General features: G+C 45.6%; 3 protein-coding genes across 5 annotated transcripts in view; 2 read left to right on the forward strand and 1 right to left on the reverse strand.

Annotated features, from left to right (window-relative positions):
• Positions 1-11,182, reverse strand: part of LOC140119963 (uncharacterized) — a 1,020,783-nt gene that overhangs the window by 665,743 nt on the left and 343,858 nt on the right. The window lies entirely within an intron of this gene.
• Positions 1-11,182, forward strand: part of LOC140119780 (uncharacterized) — a 272,257-nt gene that overhangs the window by 147,084 nt on the left and 113,991 nt on the right. The window contains exon 1 of one of the 3 annotated variants that reach the window (XM_072139132.1): positions 9,568-9,701. The exons of the other annotated variants lie outside the window; for them this stretch is intronic. The gene's annotated coding sequence lies outside the window, so the exon portion shown is untranslated. Of the gene's footprint in view, positions 1-9,567; positions 9,702-11,182 lie in introns of those variants that run through there. 3 annotated transcript variants of the gene reach the window in all.
• LOC140119791 (uncharacterized) overlaps positions 1-11,182 on the forward strand; it is a 61,403-nt gene that overhangs the window by 40,119 nt on the left and 10,102 nt on the right. The window contains exon 4 of the mRNA XM_072139178.1: positions 1,157-1,257. Within this exon, the coding sequence (XP_071995279.1) occupies positions 1,157-1,257 (101 nt within the window). The remainder of the gene's footprint in view (positions 1-1,156; positions 1,258-11,182) is intronic.

Here is an 11,182-nt window from a genome sequence, read left to right on the forward strand (position 1 = left end):
GATGGTTGTGCGTGAAAATCCTAGTAGATCAGCAGTTTCTGAAATACTCAGACCAGCCCTTCTGGCACCAACAACCATGCCACATTCAAAGGCCACAAATCACCTTTCTTCCCCATACTGATGCTCGGTTTGAACTGCAGGAGATTGTCTTGACCATGTCTACATGCCTAAATGCACTGAGTTGCCGCCATGTGATTGGCTGATTAGAAATTAAGTGTTAACGAGTAGTTGGACAGGTGTACCTAATAAAGTGGCCGGTGAGTGTATATTACTGACAGACCATTCTAAATTCCACCTGCATTTTTTTTGAATTATTATAAAGCTCTCAAAGAGTTGACAATCTTCCTAAAAAAAATAAATTTGGCCCATAAAGCACCTGGTCATTAAAGGAAGCGGGCAGGAAAGGGGGGGGGGGGCAGGAAACTACGAGAAAGGGAACAATGGAAGCAGGGGAGGCATCAAGCAGAATAGGGGACAATATAAGTGGGGAGACACTTCTTCTGGAAATGGGATAATATACGCTAGGCGCACAGGGAGTTACTGTGCGGTTCCCACTTTTGGCTAGACACCAGACCCACATCCCCACACCCACTGGTCACTGTAGAAAATGTATGTCACAGTCTGTCCCCGGGCTAAATAAATTGTCAAATACTGACTGGACATCACCCTTATCTCTATGAATTAAACCGGAAAGTGAAAGATCATTCGGTTCTATGTATTGATCAGTGTCTTCACATTAACAGGATTACACAGTAGTGAAGAAGTCGTCTGGTGAGTGTCTGAGCCCCGTCACTGAGCTAATACATGAGCAGAAGATCCTAGAACTTACCTCCAGGATCATTGAGCTGCTGAGCGGAGAGGTGAGCGCTGCCGGGAATGCTGGGACATTGTACAATAACACAAGGGAGGTGTCTGGGTGATGACTGTGTCATTGTGGGTGTCAGGTTCCTATAAGGTGTCAGGACGTCGCTGTCTATTTCTCCATGGAGGAGTGGGAGTATATAGAAGGACACAAGGACCAGTACAAGGACATCATGATGGAGGACCACCAGCCCCTCTCATCGCCAGGTAAGAGGAGACCTTCCAGACGAGGTATAAGAGTCACCTAGACTCACATGTAAAAAATGTATTCAATCACTTTGGATATTTCTTATAGATGAATTCAGTCAGAGAAATCACCCGGATGGATGTCCCAGTCCTGAAAATTCCTCAGATTGTCCTGAGGATCCAGAGCAGAACGTCCCACAGGATCATCAGGTAGACGGAGCTGCAATTCCTGTAAATTATTTGTAGATTTATATGATTAACCTCCTCCGGCAGCAGTGGGTGGAGGATCTATGAGATGATGCTGATGGTTACTGTGGTGGGTCGAGGCAATAAATGGTTTCAAATTTTATTAAAGATTTTGGTAGAGAGCATCAGAAAGAGAGCAGCTCAGAGCAGGAGAAGTGACTAAACTAAGGCCTGGTGTCCATGAGCCAGGCCCGGCTCCAGCACCCGGCATACCTGGGCAAGTGCCGGGGCCCAGAGAGCTGCCGGGGGCCCACACACACTGTGCACATCTTCACTTCCTGTTTTGACTGAGGAAGTGTCCTGTGCCCTGCACTGTTCCTCCCTCACTCGGACAAGGCACAGGAGAGTTAGAGGCTGCTGAGCAGCCTGTGAGATACAGCACATAATAGGTTAACCCACCCTTCCCCCATCTCTTCTTCACACGGAGCTGCAGTATAGCAGAGATCTGGCAGCTTGGAGATCGGGACGAAGAGATGGAGGAGGAGGAGGAAGAGAAGCCTGAAGACTCCTCTGTGTGATGCCAGGGCTGCTGCAGACACCATAGGGTGTAATGGTATGTCACATGTATGGCTGTGTATGACTGATCCATATGGTGAGTGTATGGTATGTGTGATGATGTGTTTGCCTCCATGCTTGTCTGTATGTATCTGTCTGTATGTAGCTATACTTGCTGCATGTGTGACTGCCTGTATATGTCTTGCTGCATGTGTGACTGCCTGTATATGTCTTGCTGCATGTGTGACTGCCTGTATATGTCTTGCTGCATGTGTGACTGCCTCTATATGTCTTGCTGCATGTGTGACTGCCTCTATATGTCTTGCTGCATGTGTGACTGCCTCTATATGTCTTGCTGCATGTGTGACTGCCTCTATATGTCTTGCTGCATGTGTGACTGCCTGTTGGTTTGTATGTACATGAGTAGGAGAGAGGCTTCTGTTTCAGCAGTGATGTGTATTAGGAGGTTCTGCAGCAGCTGAACTGTTATTGTGATGTATTGAAGCAGCTGAAGTGTGTATTATGATGTTAGGCAGCAGCAGTGATCTGTATTATGAGGTTCCGCAGCAGCTGAGGGGTGTATTATGAGGTTCCGCAGCAGCTGAGGGGTGTATTATGAGGTTCCGCAGCAGCTGAGTAGAAGCTTCAGTTTTATTACTTGGCAGAGGGGCACAAAGTTTTAGGCTTGTCCTGTTGGTTGACCTCAAAACTGCCCTTTCCGTGATACGGCTGTTTGGGATGATAAATTAGGGAATATTTTATGGAACAGGAGACTTTTAGTTTCTGAATTTTAAATGCTGCCACGTGAGTTCACTGCAAAGGGGCCCCCTGAGGTTCTGTCGCCCAGGGGCCTACTGAAACCTGGAGCCGGCCCTGCCATGAGCGCAGCCTCCGCCTCAGGATCAGATCACATCGTTTTATTCAGTAATATCACCAGAACATTGAATCTGAGCTGTAAAATAATTGGATTAATGGTGATTCTGTCTCTTCCTGCAGGAGATTATTTCCTCTAAGTTCTCGCCTTCTGAAACTTTTTGTCCATCACTTGGATATAAGATAATCTCTGGACACCTCTCCTTGTTTTCTCATGTCCCTCATGTCGGATCTTTCCAGGAAAGTTGTGGTGGAAGGAGGAGCGGAGAGGAAATCCCCTCATCAGTGACAGAGGAGGGTAAGAGCCTTTCATGTATCTTGTGGGTTATTCTTCCCTTATACATTGCAGGGAGAGGTCACATCCAGGGGAGGAGATGGAGATGACATAGACACCGGCTCATCTGTCTCTGGTCTCCTCCTCCAGTCACATCCGTCTGTACCCACATGTTGTGTTACTATGAGGCTCCGAGGGATATTATAACATTTGATCCTGGAGATATGAAAGAACTGACTGAAATCTAGAAACTTCTCTCCTGGTTATTATTACTATTATTGGGAGGAATTCATTTACTTACAGGTTATTTCAGGATTTCTCAGCACCCCTACAGAGAGGTGCAACATGGGAAAAAACCCTGTACAGATAATATAACAGTTATGTCCAAAACACAGAACCGGACCTGTAGGAACTTATATTTACAGCTAAAATGTCAATTTATCCCACAATGGACCATTTGTTATTAGGTAATGTATCATTTTAAAGTTTTTACGGGATATTGAGGTAGATTGTTTACCTTGTGGATTCGTTTTTTGATGTTTTTGAAGAATCACTTAAAGGACAGTCCCTCCCAGGGGACTTGAAATTGTATCTCACTAAGCATGAAGTATACAGCTGGCCATGTACCTGGATGGTGGTTATGTTATAGTACAGGTGTCCTGTATATGGGGCTGAACGCGACTTCCTCCACTTATTTCAGCCATTTTCTCGGACTGTTAGGCTCTAGGGCAGCGCTTCCCAGCCTGTGGGTTGTGACCCCAGCGGGGGTCGAACGACCAAAACACAGGGGTTACCTAAAGCCATCAAGGCCACTATTTTATTGCATTTTTGCAGGTTTGGGGTCACCGCAACATGAGGAACTGTATTGCGGGGTCACGGTATTACAAAGGTTGAGAACCACTGGTCTAGGGTGAGATGGGAATCTCTGGTTACACAATCCTCTTATGTCCTGGAAGTAGAAGAATCCGGTTTCTAAGGATTTGATGACTTCTGTTTAGTACTTGGTGTTGGATTCTCATCAGATTATCTGACATTGGGGCAGATTTACTTACCCGGTCCATTCGCGATCCAGCGGCGCGTTCTCTGCGGTGGATTCAGGTCCAGCCGGGATTCATTAAGGCAGTTCCTCTGACGTCCACCAGGTGGCGCTGCTGCGCTGAAGTTCCCCAGAATGCACTCAAGTTCACCGGCGTATTCCTAGTGAAGGTAAGTGCAAGCTCCGCGACAATTTTTTTTAAAAAATGCGGCGGTTTTTCCGAATCCGTCGGGTTTTTGTTCGGCCTCTCCCCCAGATTTCCGTCGCGTGCATGCCAGCGCCGATGCGCCACAATCCGATCGCGTGCGTCAAAATCCCGGGGCAATACAGGGAAAATCGGCGCAAATCGGAGATATATGGGTAACACGTCGGGAAAACGCGAATCAGGCCCTTAGTAAATGACCCCCAATGTATTATATAAGCAATGAATATCTATGATGTTGGTTTTTTTTTTATCCATAGCCGCCTGTATGTTACTGACACGTTGCTTCACTTCTGCATCTAAAGGAAACTTCCTATATTGATTTCTTGACCTTAATTTTCAGGAGAAAATAGTAAAGGAAGTTCCGGTGGACGTCCCCCCTCAGCTCTACATGGTAATGTAGAAGATAATCAATCACATGAGAAGGGAAATCATGGAGATCAAAGGAAGTCTTCATGTGACAAGCAGTTTACCCAGAAATCAAGTCATGATCAACTTGTGAAAATTCATACAAGAGAGAAGCCATTTTCATGTCCTGAATGTGGAAAATGTTTTGGGCGTCAATCCGCTCTTTCTATACATAAGAGAACTCACACAGGAGAGAAGCCATTTTCCTGTAGTGAATGTGGAAAATGTTTTAGTGTAAAAGGAAAGCTTTCTAGACATCAGAGAATTCACACAGGAGAGAAGCCATTTTCATGTACTGAATGTGGGATGTGTTTTAATCGGAAATCAACTCTTGTTATACATCTGAGAACCCACACGGGAGAGAAGCCATTTTCATGTTCTGAATGCGGTAAATGTTTTACCCTTAAACGAAGACTTTTTGACCATCAGATAATTCACACAGGGGAGAAGCCATTTCCATGTACGGAATGTGGAAAATGTTTTAGCTCAGAAAAAGATCTTTTCAGACATCAGAGAATTCACACAGAGGAGAAGCCATTTTCATGTACTGAATGTGGAAAATGTTTTAGCACAAAAAAAGATCTTTTCAGACATCAGAGAATTCACACAGGAGAGAAGCCATTTGCATGTACTGAATGTGGCAAACGTTTTAGGGAAAAGGCAAAGCTTTTTATACATCAGAGAACTCACACAGGGGAGAAGCCATTTTCATGTGCTGAATGTGGAAAATGTTTTAGGTACAAATCGGCTCTTGTTGAACATCAAAGATTTCACACAGGGGAGAAACTGTTTTCATGTGCTGAATGTGGAAAATGTTTTAGTAATAAATCAGCTCTTGTTGAACATCAGAGAACTCACACAGGGGAGAAGCCATTTTCATGTTCTGAATGTGGAAAGTGTTTTAGTTATAAAACAGGTCTTGTTGAGCATCAGAGAACTCACACAGGGGAGAAACCATATTCTTGTAATGAATGTAAAAAATGTTTCAGCTGTAAAACAAGTCTTGTTGAACATCAAAGAATTCACACAGGGGAGAAACCATTTTCTTGTGCTGAATGTGGAAAATGTTTTCGCAACAAATCATATTTTGTTAAACATCAGAGAACTCACACAGGGGAGAAACCATATTCTTGTAATGAATGTAAAAAATGTTTCAGCTATAAAAGAAGTCTTGTTGAACATCAGAGAATTCACACAGGGGACAAACCATTTACTTGTAGTGAATGTGGAAAATGTTTTCGCAACAAATCATATTTTGTTAAACATCAGAGAACTCACACAGGGGAGAAACCATATTCTTGTAATGAATGTGGAAAATGTTTTAGTTATAGTTCAAGTCTTGTTAAACACCAGAGAATACACAAGGTGAAGAAACCATGTTAATATTGATGGAGTAAGAAATATGGACAGTTTGGAGCTTGATTGTTGATCCAAAGCTTAGAGATACGGGCCGGTGCTCAGACCAATCATCATGAACAATGTTCCTATGAAGATCTGTTCCATACAATTGTCCTATTGTATATGATCACGGTACAGATGGTTTCTTAGGTGACTGTTACATGTTACATATCACCTGTCATTGTCAGCAGCTCATCCCCCAGTGTCTCGGTAGAAGTGAAGCTGTGCCGGAGTTGATCAAAGATTTTTACAATCACCCCTCCCATATGATTGGTATAATTTGCATTTGGGAGCTAGTACCATGTGTTTTGTCCTGATAACCGGTAAATCGTGTGTTACTACTTTCTGAACACAAGTGTTTAGGTGTAAACGTATCTGTGTTCGGGAGTCGCTCCTCCCCGATGCGCCTGAATTGTCTTCCAGAATGTTTTGTACCTGCCCCGGTGCCTCCATGTCATCTCCTGCAGCATCACTGCCTCCACTACAATGGCTTCTCTTATTGTAAAGTGACTTGTAGTTTTAATTAGTTCAATAAAGATTGATCAAACTTTTTTGTCACCTGATGTGTAAATATTCTGGAGACTGAGAAAACCAAAAATAGCTATTTCCTTTTTTTATTAAATTCTATTTTAATTTTATTCCCTATAGGGAATAAATAACATTGTCTAGTTGTCTAGTTTGTGTTGTTAAAATCAGTGACATGTTGTTTCTCTCATTAATTAAAACTGTAACTTTATTAATTTCTGAAATTATCAATTTTTTTCCATATTAAAGTTTATTCGAGGATTTTTCAACAGACAAAATTTCAACACAAATACTCAATGGAGCGTGAACATCGACTTGTGCAAACTAACAATTGCCTGTATTGATCGGCCCGGATATCCCAGTAAATTTTACACCGCAGCCAATTTATTACAGAATACAACAAATATAAAACATTTTTGTCTCCCCAACATGTAATAACATTTTCCCCCTCCCCCGGACAGTAATAATAATGCAACATAAATTAATAATCCTGCCAATCTGCTCGTCTAATTGTTTTCTTACCCCCAACCATCACCTCCAGTTCAAGGGCACCAATTCCTGCAGATGGCTAGTTGCAATTTTTGACTCCCTGGGACACCACCCAGCAGGACTCCATACCACCATACCCCTCGGCATGGCCCATCCTTCAGGGGAAAACTAGCCTCCATGTTCTCCCCCATTCCCCCTTGCAACTCCCTCCAACTCCAAGGACCTTCTCACTCCCACTGCCACAGCCCACATGCCTTGACTCCCCTTTCATGCATGCACAACCCCCACCACTGCAAGTGCCCGTTCAATGCCTCCTTGAATGCCCAACATCCAGAGATCAAAGCCCACAGCGTTAAGTGCACCCCATCTGCAATCCAATATTCACCATTACGGTCTTCCAGCTCCTGATGCCGAATGCCCAGGCCACCATTCCTAAATACAAAACCATCCACCGCTCGCTTAAGCTTCACTCTTGCTCTATTCAGGCGACTTATCGAATGCATGTGCCGCCATTCACGCTTGTAAACCACATCCAACCATACAATGGCTAGAGCTTGGAACTCGACCCTCAATTTCGGCTGAATATCCCTTATCAGCTCCCGAACTGGGCCAACCCCTAAATCATTACCTCCCACATGAAATACAACCACATCCAGACACCTGTCTAACTTTACAAATCTGTAGAACTACGGAAACACTTTTTCCCACTTTATCCCCTTAAAAATAAGCCACTGCAGCATTACCTCCGTCCTGTTGAACCCCAACTGCCTCCCCTCAGGACACAGCACCGCTCTTTGTGACCCCCAGAACAAATATAAATGGTCAAAAATTGGACACCAATTGGCTTCCTGCTCTTGTAACAAACAAAATCATGATCTGACACACACAATGATCGTAACTTCCCCCCTAACTTCTCTAATAGGCAAAACCATACTGGCATTCTTCCATCCTTTTTCACTCCCACCCCTTTTTTGAACCCTGTAAGGGCTGCTGAAACAAAAACCCCTTTGTCATATTCCGAATGCCCTGCAATTTGAAACCAAACGCTATACCTGTTACCCCTTTGTTAACCTTCGTCCGTGACCATCCGTCCGTCAACCCCCTCCACAGCAAAACTAACTATTGTCATCAGTCCTCAACCCCCCAGTTTCCTCCCAAGCACCTTATTAAGGACCCGACTGTTCAAAGGCTATCTCCTACAGATGCGACGGGCAAGGAATCCCTTCTTCACCTGCGGGCGGAGCCAATTGCTGAAACCGATCTGCAAGCGAGATAAGGCGTCAGCAATGGAATTATAAACCCCTGGGACATGCAAGGCCACCACCCACGCATTAAACGACAGACATAAAAACACAAGCTGCCTCAACAACCTCACCAACGGCAGAGACGTGCGTTGCACATAGCACCACCAGATTATGGCAGTGAAATCACACTTTTACTGTGAAACCGGGCACCCCAAATCTCCACCACCACCACCACAATCAGAAACAGCTCCAAAAAGGCCAAGTTCCTTGTCAGTCCCACCTCGAACTTCTTTTTGCTTAGAGCCTCTTTCTACAAACTTCCGTATAAGAAGCTCTTTATTTTCATGATCCTCTGTCTCAGAGCTACAGATTCTCTTCGCCCTAATAAACTGACTCTTTGGTATGAAGGTTGATGGAGGGTGGAAGCTGTCACGTCCTAACATATTATTACGATTACTGTGTTTGGAACACAGTGGGGCAGATTTACTTACCTGGTCCAGTCGCGTTCCCGCGGCGCGTTGTCCGACGCAGATTCGGGTCTGCCCGGATTCACTAAAGGCCGTGCGCCCGATATCCAGCAGGTGTCGCTGCTGCGCAGAGATCCGCCGGAGTTCACCTTCTTCGTCCCGGTGCATGTAAGTGCTGATCTTGCGACACAAATTCTTTTTTAAATTCCGCAGTTTTTCTGAATCCATCAGGTTGTCCGACGACCAAACCCCTGATTTCTGTCGCGTGAAAGCCGGCGCCGATGTGTCACAATCCCGTCACGTGGGCCAAAATCCCGGGGCAATTCGGCGCAAATCGGAAATATTTGGGAAACCCGACGAAAGTGCAGCGTTCAGACCCTTAGTAAATGAGCCCCAGTGTAGTTTCCAATTTCCCTTCTCTCTTCTTCAAGTTAGTCTCCTGTAGTACAGATTATACAGAGAACTTGATTAATGTACCAATCAAAATATTAGAGTAACTAGGGGCCACAGATGAGCCCATACTAGTTCCTTGTAGTTGAAGGTAGAAATCTCTTCCGCACCTAAAATAGTTCTTAGTCAGAACAAGATCTAACAATGTCATAATAAACTGAATCCTAGGGTTACTCGCATCATTTATTTCATTCCCACATTGTATGGTATTTTGGTGTATTCCCACAGTATATTTTCATCACACCTGGAATACCGGATATGGTGGCATACCGGATACGTATCACTGGTCTTTTTTCAGTCCTTTGTGGCTCTTTGTATTACTGGCACTGTAGTGCCTTTGTTTCTCCAAGAGAGGTCGGCAATATTCAGTTTTGATATTTTTTTCTCTCACTGATAGAGGCCATTACATTCCTTACATTCCTGCAGGGTTTGACGTTACTCTGAGCTGTGGACTGATCTGCAGCTACCGGAAACAGGCCTATCGGCAGCGACGCTCCGCTCCCGGGGCTGAATCCTCAGGTTCTCTATTCATCAAGACAAGACAATGGTTAGTTTTCTTCTGCTTGCGGTACACTTACTTTGTGGGTAGGTTGGTTACAGCATGACCATCCCCCGGAGCAAGGTGAATGCCAGTCTACACCTACTGGCCCAGTGGTGGGTGCAACAGGATTGATTCTGTAGAATGGGTTGTTTAAAACCTTCCTCTTTGCCTCCATAAAGGAACGAGGCAGCGGTGCCCCCTTTCGCAACTTTTTTTTGCAGTAGCAATTGAACACCTAGCCATACAGATCTGCACTGATAATGCTTTTCAGGAATGTTCGTATGTGTCCTAGGGATAACAAGGTCAGTGCATATGCAGAAAATTTCACTCTATATATGGTTAATCCTTCTGCAACCCTTCCAAGGGCTATCTCCATTATTAATCGCTTCAGGGAATTCTCATTTTTGCTCATTAATCCCATAGCGCATTATGACATACATGTACATCAGTAAATGCGGTCAGTTGCCGCATCCCAACGTACGTGTACGTCTCCGCTATCACCCAGACTTAGTAACAGAGTCCTGCGACCGCTTCGGGAGCTCAGCTATATGTGACAGCTGGGCTACTTGGGATCCTGGCTGTTTAACCCTGGTTCCGTTATTGACTCTGATCCCATGCTGCCTACCGCCACGTCCCTTGACTCTGATCTTGTGCTGCCTGTCTCAACCACCTGTCTGTCCCCGACCACGAGCTTGCCTTACAATTCTGTCCTATGCCTTTGTCGCCACCGCGTACAAAGTCACGCTGTAAGTCCAACCCGCTTTGCGGTGGGCTCTGGTGAAAACCGGGTGCCACTTCATTGTCGCGGTGGTCTAGTGGGTCCACTACCCCTAGTGCCTGACACACTGATCCCGGCCATGGATCCAGCCAAGGTTCCACTACCTGACCTGGCTGATCTTATCACCATCGTGGTCCAGTAGTCCCAGCAGATTGCCACGCAAGATCAGCAACTTGGACAAGTCACCGCTATGTTGCAACAATTGATGGCTACTCAGCAGCCGCATAAACTAGAAGAAACCCCCACGTCTTCTGCCAGCCACCTGATCAGAAGGGATTAAGTTGTCTACAACGCTGGTGACCGCAGGTAGCGTCCACTTCCTCTCTGTCTCTGGCCTAGTCACCAAGGCAGATGGACAGGCCCTGTCCTGAGACAGTCTGGCTGGTAATGGGCCCTGCAGTGAGTCCTTGTCGGGAAGACCCTTTCCGTCCTCAATTGCAGGCCCTCTTACCTGAACCCCCTGGCATGATGTGGTGAGAGTAGAAGAAACCCCCACGTCTTCTGCAAGTTCCCCCAGATATGCCTCCTGGCCTCCATCTGATCTGGCAGCCACTTGAACAGAAGGGAAGAAGTCGGTGAGCCCCGAGGGGCTCCTACGCTCCAAATGCACGTCCCAGCGGGGATGGTCGCTGTGACCGCAGGTAGCATCCACTTCCTCTCCGCCTCTGACCCAGTCGCCAAGGCAGACAGACAGGCCCTGTCCTGGCAC

The sequence above is a fragment of the Engystomops pustulosus genome, chromosome 2 (genome assembly GCF_040894005.1).
Source record: "Engystomops pustulosus chromosome 2, aEngPut4.maternal, whole genome shotgun sequence".
NCBI lineage: Eukaryota > Metazoa > Chordata > Amphibia > Anura > Leptodactylidae > Engystomops > Engystomops pustulosus.